The sequence below is a fragment of the Sinohyriopsis cumingii genome, chromosome 6 (genome assembly GCF_028554795.1).
Source record: "Sinohyriopsis cumingii isolate HCF-2022 chromosome 6, ASM2855479v2, whole genome shotgun sequence".
Lineage (NCBI taxonomy): Eukaryota > Metazoa > Mollusca > Bivalvia > Unionida > Unionidae > Sinohyriopsis > Sinohyriopsis cumingii.
This window is the reverse complement of record NC_142966.1, coordinates 1,326,576-1,349,607: the sequence shown is the minus strand read 5'-3', so window position 1 is coordinate 1,349,607 and position 23,032 is coordinate 1,326,576. Positions and strand designations below refer to the sequence as shown.

General features: G+C 35.0%; 1 protein-coding gene across 2 annotated transcripts in view; it reads right to left on the bottom strand.

Annotated features, from left to right (window-relative positions):
* LOC149796264 (leucine--tRNA ligase, cytoplasmic-like) overlaps positions 1–23,032 on the bottom strand; it is a 119,920-nt gene that overhangs the window by 51,280 nt on the left and 45,608 nt on the right. For both annotated transcript variants that reach the window (XM_089960901.1, XM_089960902.1), the window contains exons 13-18: positions 22,560–22,613; positions 21,083–21,223; positions 18,974–19,051; positions 16,841–16,926; positions 13,216–13,364; positions 7,737–7,875 (exon numbers count right to left, since the gene is read on the bottom strand). In XM_089960901.1, coding sequence (XP_089817027.1) covers positions 7,737–7,875; positions 13,216–13,364; positions 16,841–16,926; positions 18,974–19,051; positions 21,083–21,223; positions 22,560–22,613 — 647 coding nt within the window. The remainder of the gene's footprint in view (positions 1–7,736; positions 7,876–13,215; positions 13,365–16,840; positions 16,927–18,973; positions 19,052–21,082; positions 21,224–22,559; positions 22,614–23,032) is intronic.

The window sequence follows — 23,032 nt, the reverse complement described above, 5'->3', positions numbered from 1 at the left end:
AACATTCATATCGAAAAACGACAACGTCGAAACTTGTGTTGCTCTAAAAAAAAACCCTGTTAACACTAGATAGATAGATAGATAGAGTAAAATGTAAAAAATGAATTCACAAAGATAAACCATTATCAACCATTAATTTAATGGGTCTAAACGTCAGACATGTAAAAAAAAATAATAAAAAAATATTTAAATACAAGTACGCGAGTGAGAATACGACAATATTTGCTGGGCAATTGTCTAATAGCAGTAGAGCTTTCTCCTCTAAGCCCCTGGATCGCAGGTGGTTTCTGACGGCGGGGACAAACATCTTAGAAAACCACTCCGTAAATATTGTTGCAGTCATCCATGCATTTCCACTATTTCTATATACAAATGGAAGGGTGTCCATATTCATGTGATGAAAACAACGGGGAGACTTGTATTTGCCAACACATAATGGTTTCATTTTATGTGTGCCAGTTTTGTTAACACAAAACAAAAGTGTTAATCTCTCTTTGTTCAGCTTGAAACCTTCATTTTTGTGTGTATCATCTCTGGTAGCTAGAGTTTTGTCTTGCATCATCCGATAGCATAGACCAGCCTCATCGCAATTATAAACTTGGTCGTCTGTATATTGGTCGTCTGTATCTCTCGGAGTTGGTTGGGATAACTAGATGCGGCCGCCTAATTAGCTGAGCGTATCTCTCCCGACAACGAATTTTGTTTTATTCCATGTCGGCGCTGGAATCTCCAAAGCCATCCATGGCTTGCCATGAAATCGGAATCAGTATCCATAGCTTTGGCCATTTTCTCTGCCTGGGCTTTGAGAATTGTTCCCGAAATCGGAACACTTGTTCACGTTGCTGTGTGAACTAGGTGTACACAGCATCATCTAATTCTGTGTCGTTTGCAGTGCGTGCCCGTTTCCGTTTAAATCCATCATCAGAATCAACTTCATGCAAATAATCCCGAAATTTCTTCTCATCCTTGAGGCAATCTCTGAGTGTCGACTCGGCAAGTTTAAGTTCACAACAAACTTTTGATCTTGATTCACCATTACGAACCCTCTCTATGACAGTAAGCTTTTCATTCACCGAGTACGCCTTTCGCTTGATTCCCTTGATCTCCATGATCACATTTACAAATGATTAGGATAAATTACTGATTGATATATACTTTAATGACAATAAGTACATACTATTTGAAACCATGTTCGATTGGTCCAATTAAATTGATTGATGTTGAGACACGATATTGACCACAAGAGTTTATGCATGTAGGATTTGCATTCCTTTGAACTTTTGTATTTTTGTACGTCTTTTGCCTGATTTGATACAAAAGACCGACTTAACGTGATAAAACAAAGCAGGTCTATTTTAATTAATTTTACAATGCAACAAACACTTCCCCAAGTCGTAGATCAAAACGCAGCCGGCACTTAATTAGGTTCTCACAGATGTGCTCGCGTGCATCGATGTGACGGTCAATTGACTCTTTTCATGTTTGAATAGAAGAGAACATGGAACGATTATACTGCTTACACTGCAACACAATGAAAAGATTAAAACACTAATTTCCCCTGACAAGACATATTTAATTAGTGTTCATTTCATTCAGTGTTGCCACATGTTAGCATTTACTATAATTCATTGATCGCTGTTTCGCCGTATACATATACAGTATTATTATTTACAGTGAACTGAGAAAATATTTTTTCCGATAAAATCTAACAAGATATGTGATTCCTTATTAAATCCTGAAAATTTCACGATGTTGATTCTAACTTTTCGGGCACTAACCGCCATTTTCGACGATAAAACGGGCGATATATCAAGGTTTCATTCATCAGTTCTGATCATGATTTTCTTCATTTTTTTAAAAATATTTCCTTTAAAAAAAAAACAGGATCCACGCCGGACACCGCGTTAAAAGCGGGTTCGCGAGTTATCAGGGCGCGAGTTATCGAGGGAGCGGTGTACTCTGAATGAATGCCACACTGGGTTACAACACTTCTATGATACTCCATTTAAGACTGACAATGAATGCCACACTGGGTTACAGCACTTCTATGATACTCCATTTAAGACTGACAATGAATGCCACACTGGGTTACAACACTTCTATGATACTCCATTTAAGACTGACAATGAATGTCATACTGGGTTACAACACTTCTATGATACTCCATTTAAGACTGACAATGAATGCCACACTGGGTTACAACACTTCTATGATACTCCATTTAAGACTGACAATGAATGCCACACTGGGTTACAACACTTCTATGATACTCCATTTAAGACTGACAATGAATGCCACACTGGGTTACAACACTTCTATGATACTCCATTTAAGACTGACAATGAATGTCATACTGTGTTACAACACTACCACAATACTTCTTTTAAGACTGACACAAAACATCATATGGAGTTACAATACTTTTATGATATTCCATTTAAGACTGACAATGAATTTTATACTGGGTTATAACACTTCCATGATACTCTGGCTAAAACAAGGAATGTTATACTGGGTTGCAACTATTCCATGACACTCCATTTAAGACTGTGTGTGTGAGCATTTTGGATTTTTAACGTAGATTTTTTTTTAAAAATCAGACATGTGGCATGATGTCCCACCCAGTCACATTATCCGGACACCAGGTCAACCAGTCCTAACACTAACACTTTAATGCTGAGGACCAAGTGAGGCAGCTGCTAGTACCATTTTTATAATTCTTTGGTACGACTCAGCTAGGGTTCAAACCCGTGTCTGAGGCAGATGCTCCAACCACTAGACCATAAGAGAGGTCCCATTTAAGACTGACACTGAATATCATACTGGGTTACAACACTTCCATGTTATTCCATTTAAGAGTGACACTGAATGTCATACTGGGCTACAACACTTCCATGATACTCTGTGTAAGACCAGTGTATCCCCTAGAGGTGCAAGACAGAGTCAAAAATCTCCTTGGTGTCAAAACTGGGGGTCATATTGAATAAAAGCCAAAATTTGGTATCAAAACTGGGGGTCAAATTCAAAATTTGGGGGTCTCTGAAGTGCAAATGATGGTAAAGGGAAACAGAAGACTGGCACTGAATGTCATACTGGGTTACAACACTTCCATGATACTCTGTGTAAGACTGGCAATGAATGTCATACTGGGTTACAACACTTCCATGATACTCTGTGTAAGACTGGCAATGAATGTCATACTGGGTTACAACACTTCCATGATACTCTGTGTAAGACTGGCAATGAATGTCATACTGGGTTACAAAACTTCCATGATACCCCATTTAAGACTAACACTGCATATCATACTGGTTACAACACTTCCAAGATACTCTGTGTAAAATGACAATGAATGTCATACTGGGTTACAACACTGCCAAGATATTCCATTTAAGACTGACACTGAATGCCATACTGGGTTACAACACTTCCAAGATATTCCATTTAAGACTGACACTGAATGCCGTACTGGGTTATAACACTTCCATGACACTCTGTGTAAGACTGACAATGAATGTCATACTGGGTTACAACACTTCCATGATACTCTGTGTAAGACTGGCAATGAATGTCATACTGGGTTACAACACTTCCAAGATTTTCCATTTACGACTGATAATGAATGTCATACTGGGTTACAAAACTTCCATGATACTCCATTTAAGACTAACACTGCAAATCATACTGGTTACAACACTTCCAAGACACTCTGTGTAAGACTGACAATAAATGTCATACTGGGCTACTTCAATGATATTTTGCACCATGGAAAAGTTGGAAAAAGCAAATAGGAAGATTTACAAACAAACCATCTGCTAGTGTAAAAAAAAAGAGCAAACAAATTTCATGACAATTGTGTGCAACAATAAACCATGCCAAGGTTTTAAATCATTCAAGTTATATTAGACCTCAAATAAAGTGACAAATATAAAGAAATCCAATGCATTCACTAAGGCTTTGCAGGGATTTTTGTTGACCCATTTGTCATCATTGCCAATGCTAAAAACTCAATTTTTCATAATTTTAGTGTAAAACAGTCCCAACACATATTTACAAATAATCCCATGAAATTAGTCCAGAAAATATACATTTTAAAATCTAGACAGCTAAATAAAAATAGAATGCATAGGATTTTGTGTTGACTAGTCACTTCACTTGCTGATCAGTTTCAGGCAGTAGTAGTACAGTTTCAATTAAGGAATTCAAGCATCTTAATAACACCGATCTTATCTGTGTTATAAAAGATACAAATTTAACACTGAATGTTAAAGAAGGAATGTTAATTGACTTTACATTCAATCTGCAGTATGAAATTGAAATGTGCCATAAATTTAAATATTATGCAAAACAAATATGTAAAAAAAAAAAAGATCTAAAATATTCCAAAAATGGACGCAGACAATCTGAAAATGTAGGCTGTTTGGAGGATTATATTCAGGTCTTAATAAATAATGACAGGTAAATCTAAAATGGGCAGGAAGAAGGATGGTTGGAAGACGTGATTCAACACCAGGGTTTACGAAGACCTACTTCTCATGTGTGTATAATATCTATTATAAAGTCTTAGTTCCAACATTATCAAGAGTAGCAGAAAGAAAAGCCAGCTAAATGAATGATTTGTGCACTTCACTGAAGAAATGGCTATCCCACACCAATTAGTAGGCTGATTTCCACATCTGCTTTATCGCAGCATATCAAATTATTTCCTTTAGAGACATGTTAACAAGTTCAAAAATACCAAAAAAAAGGAAACTGAACAATAAATTAGGTAAAGAAGGTGCTGCCTGATAGGATGTGGGAGCATTCCATCCCATCTGCTGGAATGGTCAAGTCACCCCTGGTCCCTGATCAGCTGTAACAAAATGAATCAACAAGACCATTTTCTTCTGATGAGTTACAAAGATAAAAAAACTGGTCAAGGAATAGGTTTACTAGACCACCTTACAGATAGGAGGGAACACCTCCACATCCTATCAGACAGCATCTTCTTTCAGTTTATATTAAATCAGAAGTGAAGGCAACACTCAGTGGCAAATCAATCTGATAGATCCCAAATCTGCCAAGAGACCAGTGAGTTTGCATCAGAACTTCTATCCACAACCACAGCAATTTGAAGAAAAGCAAACACCGACCAAAATGGAAAACTAGACAATCTGGTTTCAGAATGCCAACAAGCCAAGTGTTTGCTACAACCTAACCATCTAATCACTTTCTACATTGAAGCAAGAAAGCTAATTTCAAAATTTGTAAAACTACAAAAAGCGGTGGATTATCTTCAAGAGTGTGGCCCAAAAGGCCAAAGTAGCCTTTAATGTGTTAATGTGTACAATATTCAGAAGCATATTTACAAACCTCAAATATACCTCAAAGTTAAGAGGTCACTGTTAAGACTGTCAACAGGTACCCACCCATTAATAATTACCCGTATAATAAAATGAGCCATAGGGTACCCATTTACCATATATTAGTTTTCTGTCAGTGCTTGTAAAGGCAGCACTCACTTTCTTTTTAAGCTGACAATCCTTTTCACTGAGCCTCTAATAGGAGTACATTTTCAGTGCAAAGTAGACGCAGGACTCTTCCAATAAATACATGATCTTAATCCTTCCCGTAGCTTGTTTGTAGGTCAGACTAAAGGGAGGACATTCCAGTGTCTAAACACTTTAATCAAATCCGACAACATAAACTGATCAGTATCAGATAACAGAAATCATCCAATCTGATCCAGAGCTCTCTAGTAGTAACATTAATCAGAAAAATAGAAAACTTGAATGCATACACCAATTATGTACACTGCAGCCGGTAGGAATCAGCTGCTGAGTTGAAATAAAGTCCAAGCATTTCAAACTTATAACTTGGAAAACCTAACCAGTTTATTTATTAGAGACAACAAGGAAATTTTAACATATAACTTGGGTAAAATCTAACCAATTTATTTGTAAGATTTAATTCAACATTGTTTCCTCATTAAACTGGTACAATTCTTCCTTCTGGTTGTTGTATTTGAAGCTGTAATACTAAAATCTTTACTATAATGAGTTTTAGATAGAATTACTATCATGATTATAGCAAGGGACCAAAAGATTCCAAATGAGTTTTGGATAGAATTACTATCATGATTATAGCAAGGGACCAAAAGATTCCAAATGAGTTTTAGATAGAATTACTATCATGATTATAGCAAGGGACCAAAAGATTCCAAATGAGTTTTAGATAGAATTACTATAATGATTATAGCAAGGGACCAAAAGATTCCAAATGAGTTTTAGATAGAATTACTATCATGATTATAGCAAGGGACCAAAAGATTCCAAATGAGTTTTAGATAGAATTACTATCATGATTATAGCAAGGGACCAAAAGATTCCAAATGAGTTTTAGATAGAATTACTATCATGATTATAGCAAGGGACCAAAAGATTCCAAAATGAGTTTTAGATAGAATTACTACCATGATTATAGCAAGGGACCAAAAGATTCCAAATGAGTTTTAGATAGAATTACTATCATGATTATAGCAAGGGACCAAAAGATTCCAAATGAGTTTTAGATAGAATTACTATAATGATTATAGCAAGGGACCAAATGATTATAGCAAGGGACCAAAAGATTATAGCAAGGTACCAAAAGACTCCAAAAATAGCTACAGACTTAAAGCAATCTTCAAGAATCTTTTTTGCTGTAAACTTTAGTCAATCAACAGTGTACAAAAAGTTTCCCAATTTGACCATTTCTTCCATAACATTTTTAAAAGAGCTGTAACAGCCAATTATGTGATGGTCTACCATGCAAAAAATTAAGGCAAAGAAAAAATATCTGTGTTTCCTATTGCACTTTTGTTTGAAATAGGCATGAACAAAATCAAAATCTGAAAGTATGAAATAATTCTACCATAAAAAAGGTGTTTCCTCTAATTTGTAACTAAAAAACTAAATGTCAGAAAGGAAAAAAGGTGTTGGTACGATGATTTTTAGTTTTAATTCCTTAAATGACAATATCTTTATTCTGATGTAAGCCTCCAGACTACCTGGAACAGGTATAAAAAAACCTGACAGGTAGGAGTGTCAGGTGCTAATTTAATGTTGCATCACATTCATTTGGTTACCATAACAATAATATGGCTCCACAGTACATTGGATGCATTGGCTAATATGTGTGGAAAGAAAGCATTGCTTAGTTCATTATTTATGTTTTAGTTACAAACAGGCATGAATTTAATAATTAACATTTTTGTAAGAATTCTAACATCTTGGATAGTCTGCCATGCAGAAAACAAAAAGAATTCCAAAGTCATTTTTCCAATGAAGATTAAGTGATAACTTGCTTCAAACTCCATCAGGGCTGTTCCAGTAAAACATATCTGGCACCTATGGATGGCACTCTGATGCAGGGTACTCACCCATAGATGCAATTTAGAATTTTCTCATCATTTTCATCTGAACTCTGCGAAACCAAACAGTACCCTGACAGATTTTTTTAAAAACTGCCTTCTCTGGGTACCATGTATGTTTAAACGGAACAGCCTTTAATAAAAGTCCTCATAGTTCTGTTTTACTAACCACAAGAAAATACATAGGAATTAGTTTGATATGAGGTCAATTAGAGTACAAATGTAGTGCAGAAATATGTGTGCTAGACAGGTGTGAATAGCCCTGCCAAAAATTACCTGATGCTAGCTGTGTGCCGACCCAAGACCCCTCCCTGCAGTAAGCCTGTTTGTGAATATAAATGATTACCTGATGCCAGCTGGTCCCACAGTGTGCCCATCAAAGACCCCTCCCTGCAAATAGTTTGCCACTGTGTAGTAAGCCATGTAGATTGTAGAGTCTGACAGAGACTCTATTAGGTACTTTGGGTCCCAGGGAAGCTTTGTACCTAGAAAAACAAATTAAAGAAAACATCACATTTTGGACAGCAAGCACGCAGTTGTTTTTGCAATTGAAAAGATACAAGAACCTCTCTGTAAGCTTCATTTCTGTCTACAGTACTTTTGCCTCTTTTTGGATTACCAACATAATTACTGTCTGTTTACAGTATTTCGGCCTGTTTTTATGGCCCACATTTATTTTTTGTTTTTACAGTATTTTTGCTTGTTTTTGGCTGGCCAATGCTTTCTTTCTGCTCTGTCCAAAAACATTTCAAAATATTTTATTCGGTGTTCAAAGACAGACAAATAAAAACTGGAAAATAATTTTCATGTCTTTCAATTGTTATCCTGAAAATGTTTGTACAACACCTCCATTGTGGATATTACTAAGACCTCAATTGTGGATATTAGTAAGACTGCCATTGTGGATATTACTAAGACCTCCATTGCAGACATTACTAAGACCTCCATTGTGGATATTGCTAAGACCTCCATTGTGATATTACTAAAACCTCCATTGTGGATATTACTAAAATCTACATCGGGTCAAGAACAGAAATCTCAGTTTGTGTCATCTGGTACAGAAAGCCAATCCCTGGTGCAACTTATGATCATAATAGATAACAAAATAATCATTTGAAAAACTAACAAACTAACTAAAACTTTTCAACTTGAATAATTTCACAATATTTATTGTCACATGAATTTGTTCTCCAATACTACTGATGCATAAGTTATTTCATGTGCATGTCAGTGTTCACATTGTAATTAAGTCACAATAATTTCTCAATGTTTGCAGCAAATAGATCATACTTCTCTCTTCTCATAACAAATCTGTAAAACAAACACCCAAGTACATCAACTTTATACAAATAATCCCATATATTCACTTGTCTTTTTCTCCAATGGACACAGCCTGTTGATATTCCAGTTGAGCTCTTTTTGTGGCTTTGGCAAAGATTTGTTTAGCCTTCCTTTTTGACTGACATTTTTGGCTCAATGTACAATCTTTTCTTTTCCTTCTGAATGACAGCCTTTTTCCTTTCAAGCTGGTGCTTGTATTGGCGGCATGCACTGTGCATATTCTGACAGAGAGCTACATCTGTTCTCTCATGAAAGAAATCTTTCTTCTTATAGTAATTAACTGCACTTTTTCCAGATGCCTTCTGAGCTTCAATTTTTCCATATGCAGCTTCTTTTGTAGGTGATGTTCCAAACTCTTCCAACTGCGATTAACGTAGAGCAGAGGTCACAAAATCACAGTCCTCCAGCATTCAGTTTTCTTATAAACTGACTAACTAAATTTCCGAAAACTTTTCACTTCAGCCATTCCCATACGTACTTTGAACCTTTATGTAAACTTCTCATGTCACGGTCTCTCAACAATTCAAGGTGCCATTTTTTTGCAAGCATGCTTCTTCTTTCCATTGCCATCCGTTTCCATTACACGAAGATTCACTGGCTGAATTTAAACTTTTAACCAGTCAGAATACTCTTTATGAGAGTCATGGGCTAACTAATATATGGAACGAATACATTACAAGGGTCATTGTGGAATGGGACCAAACAGACCGTTTTTAAAAGACTGGATCAGAGATGATACAAAAAATGGACTACATCAAGACAAATTGGATTCAAGTCAGGACAAACGCTCTAAAATGTAGAAAAATCATGTCTGAATTACCCCCCCACCATAAAATAATACATTTTAAAAGCAGTAATGTCACTTATCCAATACTGCTGGGGTGTCAAACTCATTTGCGGCGGGCCGTATGTGATATAGATATACATCACTCATGCCGTAAACATCATAAACTATGATGTATGCACCATCTTTACAGTAGGAGTGTTCACAACCATGATGTATGCACCACTCTTACAATAGAAGTGTTCACAACCATAATGTATGCACCACTCTTACAATAGGAGTGTTCACAACCATACTGTACCATTGTTACAGTAGGAGTGTTCAGTCCCATAATGTATACACCACCCATTACAGTGTTCACTAACATAATGTATGCACCACCTGTACAGTAGGAGTGATCACTACCACAACAAATGGACCACCATTACAGTGAGTGTTCACTACCATGACATGTGCACCACCCTTACAGCATTAGTGTTCACCACCACACCAAAGTACACCACCCTTACTGTGGAAGTGTTCTGTACCACTCTTACAATGTGAGTGTTGACTATCACAATGTATGCACCACCCTTACAGTGGGAGTGTTCACTATCACAATGTATGCACCACCCTTACAGTGGGAGTGATCATTACCATAAATTAGTATGACACTGAGCCTTTAGTTGTGCCATTACAATTGAAACGAAAAATAATTTTGCTAGGATTGGTATGTATATTTAATTTGTGCTGACCTTTGTCCACAACTGAGGGAAAGAGCTGGGCCTAGCTTACTAATGGTTTATTTACTTTTTTAAAATACAAAACATATTACGTTGCTAATTCTTGTCTATGATTGTTAGATTATAATTTAAGATCATTATTACTTGGAAGTGAACATGTTTACAGATGTTGAGATCAAGGTCTATTTTATTTTTGAAATTAAGAATGTTCAAGAAGCAAGCTGTTAAAAAAATCTGATGGGAAAGTGACCCTCATCCTGGTTCTGTTATTGTGTCATGCCTTTTGATAGAAATGTTGTTTACTTTAGAATTATTAATTCTGTACGCTAACAAGAGTCACAGCAGAATAAATATAAGCTGTGTTTCAGTTAATATTTGAGATGATTTATTTAAATTATTCATTGGAATTACAAAGTGCTGTTTTACATTAGGACTAAATTACTATTTTGGAAATTATTGTGAATTCATTCAAGGACATTTTAGATTATATCATCCTGATACATCAAGACCATTAGCACATTCAAAATCTACTTGCACATCAGCACAGTCAAGACTGGAATTCATTCGGAATACCACAGGAATTCATCTGGGATTTAATTAATAATACTGAAGTTCTTTTTAAATTTTCGCTTTCTATTCACAGGAAATAAATTATTTTAGAATTTCACAAAAACTTGTTGGTTTTGACTTTTTCTGTAAACTAGTTTAAGACCACAGAATTGTAACATATACTCATGAAGAAAAAAGTCAACACACAATGTGAATCAATATGCATAACAGAATAAATACTGTAGTATCATAAATTTTTGTGGGGGACCAATTTTTGTGGTTTTTGTTGTTGCCCTGAACCACGAATTTAAATTCCCAACGAAAAATGAGCCACATAGGATGATGACCACTCCCCCGTTCCTAGAGAATAACACAGCTACTAGTATTTGATAAATCAAGGACAATACTGTAATCTGGTAATTGAATATTAGCTTATACATGTGTTTGTTTTATTTATATTTTAACCTTTTGAAACAGGAATTATAAATCATTTTATATTGTTTCAATGCACAGGTTCGATAAGGTATCTGATAGCTGTAATTTTACACTCACTGCCTTAAATCAATATGTGGGTTAAGTAAGGATAGAGAGAAAATAGAGAAAAAGCATAAGGTATTCAAACAATAGCAATACTGAAACTGAATGAAAAATAAAACAAAATAACAGTATATGAAAATTAAGTTTAATACTTATACAACTCTATCTTTCATTCCAGTACAACTGTTGTTGAAACATTTAAATCCTTCTGAAAGCACATTTCATTTTATCCAAGCATTTTTAATCCAAAAGAACAACAATCCTGTAAAATATTATAACTATTTCTTGAAACACTATTATTATGTGTGTGTGTGTGTGTGTGATTTGGATCTTTAACAATTTTTCAGTCATATCGCTACGATGTCTGCAGTGTGGCAGTTTATAATGATGAATAGCACTGGGGCATCATGTCGCAGACATATAGCGTGATGTCCCACCCAGTCACATTATCCTGACACCAGGCCGACCAATCCTAACACTAACCTTGTAATACTGAGCGCCTAGCGAGGAAGCTGTTAGTACCATTTTTGTAAGTCTTTGGTATGCTGAATTAAACAAGTCCAGCTTTCTCAAAACCACTGATAATTAAGTCCGATCTTTCACTCATTTACACGTGAGCTGCAATTATCCATTCAGCAGGTGGGGTGGGGGTGGTCTAAGTTGAATTTTACCACTCTTAAGCCACTGTGCTAACATCATGATTGTCAGAAAGTACTGATGGTGCAACTTGACAGACAGTTGTTTAAGTAAGAGATCATTCATATGTACTTTAATAACTGATTGGCCTAGTGTTGTTGGCTGCGTTTGCTTCCTTTGATTTTGCGCACTCAAACAAAAACAAGGCGAAAGTGATTAATCTTGACAGGTGTTTTATTTGTGCTCATAGCGATGGAAGTATTGTTTTAGTGTTGTTGGCTGCATCAGCTTCGACTGATGTTATTCACTTGGTCGAAACACGGTGTAAGTATTGAACTTGCCAGGTCTTTAATTTATGCTCATACAGGTGGTAGTATTGTTTTAAACATTAAAGTGACCGCAGTTTGCATTGGCATAGTTTTATTCTTTTGTAGTCTTAATTTTAGGTATCTGAAGAGGTTAAAACATGAAATTACCTACTAATATGCAAATTTTGACAGGCAAAACCACAAATTTAAGTACCCATAAAAATGCCCTTTTTTTCAAAAACCACACAAATTGAGCCTAATGAAAATAAATGATACTACAATATACAGTATAAATATTGTAAAGTACTCTTATTCCAACTGGATTAAAAACAGAAATGGACTTGCAAGGTTACAGTATACAGTATAAATACTGTACTCTTATTCCAACTGGATTAAAAACAAATGGACTTGCAAGGTTATAACAATTTATAATTTATAATTACACAAAGAAACAAATTCTAGAACTAAAAATGGGCACGAATTACTTAACCATTCAGGAAATATAAAGGGCATATAGTAAAACAGCTTTTTACTTAACAAGGTACTATCTAATGTTAAAAAAAATCTCAACAATAATACAAATATTAAAATTCCTAAGTAGCTATGAGTATGGGAACACTGATATGAACTAAATATATTAGTGGATTGCAAAATCTTATTGAAAACAAACAGCTGAGGCAAAATTGCCAAGCAAAATAACACCTGTGAAAGTAAAAAGAGGGAATGGAAAATGAATGCCAGCCTGTGTTGCAGCCATGAGACTAGAAACTTAAATCCTACTAGAAGGAAGGAATCATGTATAAACATGAATAATTTGTTAATTATGATTTTTATAAAAGAACATTAGAAAGACCAGTCTGTCTCTACTTTCTGGTCAATCTATGCTATTCAAACCCCTCCACTCCCCTCATTAAAGCACATGCATGTTAGACTGGTTCTATGTCTCACCTAATCCATAGCTTCTTGAACAGGCATGTTCATGTAACCATTCGAGTGTAGCATCAAAATTCTTGCGGACTTCCTCTGAATAAGTATTTATGCTTGTCAGACTCTCTCGTGTCTGCTTCTTCCACTCCTCCTCTCCATAATTCAGATACCTATAAATACATAACAGTTGTCATGGTAATAAGATTTAGCTATCACTAAATTATCAGCATTAATTGGGGTTTGAGATAGATGCTCTCCCCTTTGGAGCCTTATGTTATCAAAATAAAAGTCTGTAACCATCAGTGTGTTGAACTTGTCAGCAAATGGAAGACTGAAACAGTAAACTGGTATGAAAATTCTTTAATCACCAATAACCTTTCAGTGAATGGAAAACCGATGCAGCAAGTTAGCTTGTCAAAGAATGCTGCAACTGATATGAAAATCTGTAATCAATAACGCATCAAAGTTGTCTGACAGCAAATGGAGTAACTGAATCAATAAATAGACTGGCATGAAAATTCTGTAACCATCAATATGTCAACTTTGTCAAAGAACAGGGAAACTGAATCAGTAAATAGGCATGAAAATTCTGATAATTGTGTGACTGTCATCTCTTGTCACTCAAACCTACCTCCATACTTTGCACGAAAATCCATCTCCATACTTTGCACCAAAATCCACCCCCATATTTTGCATGATAATCCACCCCCATATTTTGCATTAAAATCCACCTCCATACTTTGCATGATAATTCACTCGCATACTTTGAATGAAAATCCACCTCCATACTTTGCATGAAAATCCACCTGCAAACTTTGCATGATAATCCACCTTCATACTTTGCATGATAATCCCAAGTACTTATGATCTTCAGACCCAAAAAGTACTTGAATTAAACAACCTTTGAGCTAGTTTATACATCTTTAAACAGAGATAAGTGGATCATCAACAATCCAATATCCAACAGAACAACTCACCCTCAGCATTTTACAAAAACATGAAAAAATATAAATAAATAAAGGAGAAAATGGACAGCTGCTTGTGCTAATTGGCCAATACTTAAGTTCATACCTTTCTAACACATGTATTTCTGTACTAGACTTGTATCCCTGCACATACAACAAGTATGCATTTTTGACACCATTATAAATAACAGGGAGATACACTCAGGTAAAGTACAATTAACTTTACAAATTATGTTTCATCCATGGCCAACCATACAAAACTGTTGAGTGCTACCACTGATATCAATTCTCAGGAAATATTTCTCATTTACTCAAAACTGTCAAGAGCTACCACTGGTATTAATTCTCAGGAAATATTTCTCATTTACTCAAAACTGTCAAGAGCTACCACTGGTATTAATTCTCAGGAATTTTACTAATCTATTTAAAACAGATTGATATGGAGACTGTCATGACTATTAAGTCACAAACTTAAGAAACAGATAAGAAGCAAAACCAACAAATTTGTAAAACTTAATAAACAGTTTAATTATTAAAGTGATTAGTGAAAAAAAAACAGAGGAACTTACAGTATAATGAAGAAAATCCAAACTAATCCTTATATAGGTTTATGAAAGTTCAAAACAAATGAAAAGTACTTATAAATTTCAAAACTGGAAATGTACTGGTCATCCAAGAACCATGACATTGTCAAGATGGCAATGTCCAGAATTCCTTCAAATAATTTATAACAGTTACAGAATAATATTATAATCCAAATAATGATCACTTTCTATCACCACTGAACAGACCAAACAAATGATTTTCCTACTGACAAATATATAAGCACAACATAAAACAAATCTGCAGACATATATCAGGAACACAAAAAGTGTGAATGACTCCAGAAATCAGAATGAAACAAAATGCCTAATTTTCTCCTAATATACACTATATATTGTGAATGTACTTCGCAACAGACCACATGTGACAGCATACACTAGTTTGATGAACTAAGTATATTCATGTGACCTCATGCAACCAATGGAAAACCACAGAATTATTCTCAAAACTTCCATAAGCCATCAGTCACTGAGAAACAAACCTATAGGTGCCATTTTAAGTTTTATTATTACGATCATTATTACTGTCAACATGTACATAAACATCCATTTATAGATTCTACACAATTTGTGTTCTTAACACATTATCCCCTGGCGACGAGTAGCCTACTGCCGAGCTCTGTAGCATCAAGGTCATGAAAGATACACTAAAGTGGGTGGTATTATAGAAAGGTAGACAGATGTAGCTCTACAATGATACCAAATAATCTGGAAGTTATAGTTGCACTACAAAATATAGAGGGAAAAAAACTCTTGTTTTTGGACCCGATTTTCTTCCACCCAAAATTTGCTTGTGGTCTGAATCCGATTTTGTGTCCGAATTTTAGACTTTTTGGTCTCAGATCTAAGGCAGACCAGTATGAACTGCAAACAGACAGATGAACCTTTGCAAAAAGTAGGATAAGATGGGCATTTGGAATAAAGAGTGGTCTCGATACAAATGGGTATGTTAAGCAAACCCCAACCCCCCCCCCAAGAAAACAAAAAAAGAATAACAGAAAAAAAACCTTCAACTTTTACCCTTCTGCTCATGCGTGAGCCAAATAGCCAATGAAAAACTATGTTTCTAACACAACTAGTCATTTGGTTATTGGAAAATCACCTGGAAGTTGATCTATTAGGATGTATTCAGCAATAGCTTTCAAAATGTGTTTCCTACTCGATTTTCAGGTGAAAACAACAAAAACCTCCAGGGGTTAATGTGTTAACAGAGCTAGGTCACATACAATTTATAACAAAAGATATTCAATAGAGTTTACAACCATGAATAAAAATTAAGAAATTTAAATAAGATCTTGTATCAGAATTTACAGAAAATAAAGATATTCAAGAAGAGATAATTGCTCTGAATATCACATAACTAATGGCATTAGAGGAAACATTAATTTTTAAATAAGCATAAACAAAATCACAAACCTAAAAGTATGAATAATTCTTCCATACAAAAATAGTGTCTCCTAATAAATAACCTAAAAAGTACATCTCAAAAAGAGAAAAGGGATCTTTGGAGGATAATTATCAGTGGTAATTCCTTAAATGGCAATTTTTAAAAATATTTTGATGTAAGCCTCCAGACTACCTGGTACAGGTAAAACACCTGACAGGTAGAAGTGTCAGGTGCTAATTTAATGTTGCATCACATTTATTTGGTTACCATAACAATCATATGGCCCCACAGTACATTGGATGCATTTGAAAAAGCTCTGAATCTTAGCAAGTACATGTGGAAACAAAATATAGCTTAGTTAACCCTGAAACTGTTCCATTATTTATATACAAGCATGAAATTTAATATTTAACAATAACATTTGTGCAAAAGTTGTAATATTTTGGAAACACTTTTGTGATAGTCTGCCATGCAAAAAATAAAAAAGAATTCCTAAGCCACCTTCCAATGAAGACTAAGTGATAATTTGGATCAAACTGCATCAGTAGAAAGTCCTCATTGATAACTTGGTTCAGACTGCATCTGACAGTATAAAGTGCTTGTAAGTCTGTTTTTACTAACCACTAGACAATATATAGGCAATTTGTCTGTGCCACATGAGGTCAATTAGACTGTCAAATCATCTTACTCACCACTGGTCACACAATGCAACCACACATTCATCAGCAGATCTGGAAATCACCTGTTTCTCTGGCTCCATATAGATCACAGCCTCATTCTGAAATACACAAGTCAAATGTCAAAATTACAATGCCTTGCCCTGTAACTAATTTACAATATATAGATTTAAATAAAACAAAAGTACAAACTCTGCACAAAATCTCAAAATGCTGTCTGCAAGGGTAGGTGAGACCCAAGTCCAAATATTACATTCCATTCTAAGGTAAATAATAATTTCTCTTTATAAGAAAATGGGGTGATTTAATCTAATTATATCTGTATTAGATTTGTGTTTGTAAACGGATATGACCGAGAAAAGTTTAGAAACTATACAATTGAAAAATGTGGTATGATGTCAAGCATATCTAATTGTGTCATACACAAAAAACAAGACAATGGAATTTCATTTGTACAGAGCAGCTGTGGTGGCTCTGTGGAGCCTGAACACTGGAACAGTGTATGCTGAATTTTGACTAAAGACTGGAACAGTGTATGCTGAATTTTGACTAAAGACTGGAATAGTGTATGCTGAATTTTGACTAAAGACTGGAACAGTGTATGCTGAATTTTGACCACTCGATCAGTCCAGATCAGCTGCCAGTTTGTCATTGAGCAAGGCAATTTATTTGGATCAGTGCATATAAGCTACTGTGGTATGCCTTTCGGTAAGGCAATTTCCTTTGATCAGTGTTACTGTGGTATGTCTTTGGGCAAGGCAATTTCCTTTGATTAGTGTTACTGTGGTATGTCTTTGGGCAAGGCAATTTCCTTTGATCAGTGTTACTGTGGTATGTTTCTGGACAAGTCAATTGACTTGGTTTAGTGCTACTGTGGTATGTCTTTGGGCAAGACAATTGACTTTGTTCAGTGCTACTGTGGTATGTCTTTGGGCAAGGCAAATGACTTGGTTCAGTCCTAAAGTGTAATTCCTTGGGCAAGGCAATTTATTTGGATCAGTGCATATAAGCTGCTGTGGTGTGTCTTTGGGCAAGGCAATTTACATGGATCAGTGTAAATGAGCTACTGTGGTGTGTCTTTGGGCAAGGCAATTTGCATGGATCAGTGTATATGAGCTACTGTGGTGTGTCTTTGGGCTAGGCAATTTGCATGGATCAGTGAATATGGGTTACTGAGGTATGTCTTTGGGCAAGGCAATTTGCATGGATCAGTGAAGATCAGCTTCCAATGTGTGTCCTTGAGAAAGGTCATTGACTTTACTTTCATCATGATATAAAGTTTAAAATGTTGCTGTGTCATAAACACACAACAAATTATCTGACTACCTGGAGTGGCTTTATTGCCTGATCATGCTACTGAGATCACTGGACTACTTGGAGTAGATTTTGCCCGATCATACAACAGTCTGGAGTGGCTTTTGCCTAATTGTACAGCAGAGATCATTTGACAACCTGGAGTGGCTTTTGCCTAATTGTACAGCAGAGATCATTTGACAACCTGGAGTGGCTTTTGCCTAATTATACAGCTGAGATCATACAACAGTCTGGAGTGGCTTTTGCCTAATTGTACAGCAGAGATCATTTGACAACCTGGAGTGGCTTTTGCCTAATTATACAGCTGAGATCATTTGACAACCTGGAGTGGCTTTTGCTTAATTGTACAGCAGAGATCATTTGACAACCTGGAGTGGCTTTTGCCTAACTATACAGCAGAGATCATTTGACAACATGGAGTGGCTTTTGCTTAATCATACTACAGAGGCTTCCCTCTTATGAGGGAACCCCTTGAAGTGACCTCAGGTGAAGAGAGTAGGGGTAGGGGAGGGAAATTTAAACAGAAGCATGCACAGCTTTGTTGCTGGAAATGGTTGCCTCTAATGAAAAGTGTTTCATTTCTCGAGATGGGCTGCGATAATGTGTAAGAAAACAATAAAAAGTTGTTGCAGCAAATGTCCAAGTCCAAATCATTCCCCCAAAATTTGAAAACTTTTTAATATCTTGAAAATCTTATAAGGTCATCTACATACATATATATATCAAATTTCATTTGTCTAGGTTGACTGGTTTGAGCAGTCCTGATAAAAGGATTCTGTAAACGGACAGAAGGCCAATAGAACCAAATCAAAATACCTTGGAATTAATACATACCTTTTCCACCATTAACTTCTGGACATTCTTTTTGATGTCTTGTACTTTCTGCCCCTTAAATTCACCTATCTTCATTACCTAATGTACAGAAATAATACATGTCACTTTTACATCAGGCATGGATTAAACAATAGGAAAACAGAAATCAGCTACAACAATTAAATTTATAACAGTGTCTACTTGATTCATTATGGATCCCAATTACACTTTGGTCAGCAATTTCTTTGATTTCATTGGCAGGAGAAAAGATAAGAAATTTTACAGTCATAAAGTGATCATATGTAAATATCTACACATCATAAACAACAATTGCATGGCATGTTGTGTTTGATGGCATGTTTTATATATGACATATACTGTGTTTGATGGCATATTTTGTATGATGTCAAGTACTGTGTTTGATGGTATGTTTTGTATGATGTCATACTGTGTTTGAAGGCATGTTCTGCATGATGTCATATACCGTGTTTGATGGTATGTTTTGTTTGATGTCATATACTGTGTTTGATGTTATGTTTTGCATGATGTCATATACTGTGTTTGATGTTATGTTTTGCATGATGTCATATACTGTGTTTGATGTTATATTTTGTAAAATGTCATACTGTGTTTGATGGTATGTTTTGCATGATGTCATATATTGTGTTTGATGGTATGTTTTGCATGATGTTATATACTGTGTTTGATGGTATGTTTTGTGTGATGTCATATATTTTGATGATATGATTTGTATGATGTCATATACTGTGGTTGATGTGTTTTGCATGATGTCATATGTTGTGTTTGAAGGTATGTTTTGCATCATGTCATATACTGTGTTTGATGAAATGTTTTGTATGATGTCATATATTGGTTTTGATGTTATGTTTTACATGATGTCATATATTGTGTTTAATGTATCTTTTACATGATGTCATATACTGTGTTTGATGTTATGTTTTGCATGATGTCATATACTGTGTTTGATGTTGTTTTGTATGATGTCATATACTGTGTTTGATGTTATGTTTTGTATGATGTCATACTGTGTTTGATGGTATGTTTTGTATTATGTCATATACTGTGTTTGATGGTATGTTTTGTATATCATACACTGTGGTTGATGGCATATTTTGTATGATGTCAAATACTGTGTTTGATGGTATGTTTTGTATGATGTCATACTGTGTTTGATGGTATGTTTTGTATTATGTCATATACTGTGTTTGATGGTATGTTTTGTATATCATACACTGTGGGTGATGGCATATTTTGTATGATGTCATACTGTGTTTGATGGTATGTTTTGTGTGATGTTATATACGGTGTTTGATGGTATCTTTTAGATGGTGTCATTTACTGTGTTTGATGTTATGATTTAGATGGTGTCATTTACTGTGTTTGATGGCATGTTTTGTATGATGTCATACTGTGTTTGATGGTATGTTTTGTGTGATGTCATATAACTGTGTTTAATGGTATGTTTGGTATGATTTAATATACTGTGTTTGATGGTATGTTTTACATGATGTCATTGTGACATACAAGTCAGATTAATTTGTATATGCCATATTCACTAGTATATCCAAATACATTCAATTTCAATCAGCTTATATATTTTGTTTTCAGTTGTATATAAGATGGGCAAGAAACTCTATATATTAATATCAGTGAATTTACTTATCAAAATTATGTCTCCACCAGGTACTGTATATTACCTCCCCCTCATATAGTGTATATTTACCTACCATTTTATTGTGTACATTTACCTACCCCTTGTATTGTGTATATTTACCTATCTCTCATATAGTGTATGTTTACCTACCATTTTATTGTGTACATGTACCTACTAGTGTACTGTGTACATTTAGCTACCCTTGTATTGTGTACATTTATCTACCCCTTGTATTTTGTATGTTTACCTACCCCATGTTTTGTGTACATTTACCTACCCCTTGTATTGTGTATGTTTACCTACCACATAGTGTACATTTACCTACCCCAGTGTATTGTGTACATTTAGCTACCCTTGTATTGTATACATTTACCTACCCCTTGTACTGTGTATGTTTACCTACACCATGTATTGTGTGCATTTACCTACCCTTTGTATTGTGTACGTTTACCTACCCCTTCATAGAAACCCTTCAAGTAGACCATTTCCTTTGCTTCCTGTAACTTTTCCCTGTCGTTCTGACTTTGAATTTTCAGCTGTTCGCAAACTGTCACTGCGGCCAGATCACCAAACTCAGGTACTTCAATAATTGGCACCTGACAAATGCATTTATAGAAGTTTGTGATTAGTTGTCTATATTCTGTCATGTGAAAAACACTCGGATAAATTCTTCAAAATGGTCTGATAATGGCAATGTTTAGTTCTTACATGCAGATAGAGAAAGTGAACATTTTCTGAAAATCATATAATATGTAGGGGAGATAATCATTATCTGCAACAATATTTACGGTTCAATACAAAACATGTTTTGAAATAACACAAACAATTGGAATATATATATATATATATATATATATATATATATATATATATATATAGTTTTTTATGAGCATTTTCATGTAGACAGGAAGCATGATAGGTTTCTTTTCTTTTTTTTAAATGTTTAAAAATTAAGGACCTTAAAAATTAGGCTTAGTGAAGAATTGGTAGTTTGTTCAAATATTTCCAAAACAAATCTTTTTTCATGCAATACATCTAGAGCTATATAATGTATCATGAACACTTAATATATTACTATAAAGGACAGAATTCTATGCATAATTTTCAATGTGGAAAATTTAAGTTCACACAGATAAAAGACCACTTGGGGCCCCGAGTGGCTGAGTGGTTTAAAGCGCTCTTCGTTACGGATCACTGCCATCTCACCTCTGTCTGCGGCGGTTCGAGTCTAAGATTCAGCCAATGTGGGCATGTGAGAAAGCTTGCCAGTAGCTTCTCATGGGTCGGTGGTTCTTTCCAGGGTTTTCCAGGTTCTTCTTCCACCATTAATACTGGCTGTCATGTATAGCCTATCGTGTGCTGAAAAATGGCGTTAAACCCAACAACAACAACAACAACATAAAAGACCACTTACTTGCATGGTTTCCAAATTCAGCAAGAGCTGCTGTTTGTAGCTTTTCTCCAGGAAGTGGAAAAAATGTTATGTCACAGAGTACATGTAAATACAGGCAAGGAAGTGAAGTAAATTTATTACACAGAGTACATGTAAATACAGGCAAGATTAGTGTTTGTAAAGGTTTTCTATGGAAGTGGAAATAATTCATTACACAGAGTACATGTAAATACAGGCAAGATTAGTGTTTGTAAAGGTTTTCTATGGAAGTGGAAATAATTTATTACACAGAGTACATGTAAATACAGGCAAGATTAGTGTTTGTAAAGATTTTCTATGGAAGTGGAAATAATTTATTACACAGAGTACATGTAAATACAGGCAAGATTAGTGTTTGTAAAGGTTTTCTATGGAAGTGGAAATAATTTATTACACAGAGTACATGTAAATACAGGCAAGATTAGTGTTTGTAAAGGTTTTCTATGGAAGTGGAAATAATTTATTACACACAATACCTGTCAGCATAAGAAGCAACTTACTGGTTCATAAGGTATCACCATCTCATCCTTCAGTCCATACTTTCTCCTGAATGGCTGTGAAAATAAATCAGATTTATTATTTTAAAACTAGAAATATATCAAGAAAAGAGAGGGGCGAACATGCAAATTCATACATACTTTATTTATACAGGTTATCTGTGACTTTAGTAAAGCTACCTGTAGAAATATATCAAGAAAAGCGAAAGGCAAACATGCAAATTCATACATACTTTATTTAAACAGGTTATCTGTGGCTTCAGTAAAGCTACCTGTAGAAATATATCAAGAAAAGAGAAGGGCAAACATGCAAATTCATACATACTTTACCCAGGTTATCTGTGACATTAGTAAAGCTACCTGTAGGACAAGTATTAAGTTTATTGAGATACTTTTATCATAAATATATTAAAATTGGCATCCAATCTGTATTTCTTATTTAATATTCAATTAACTGGGCACTGGCTCATGACCAT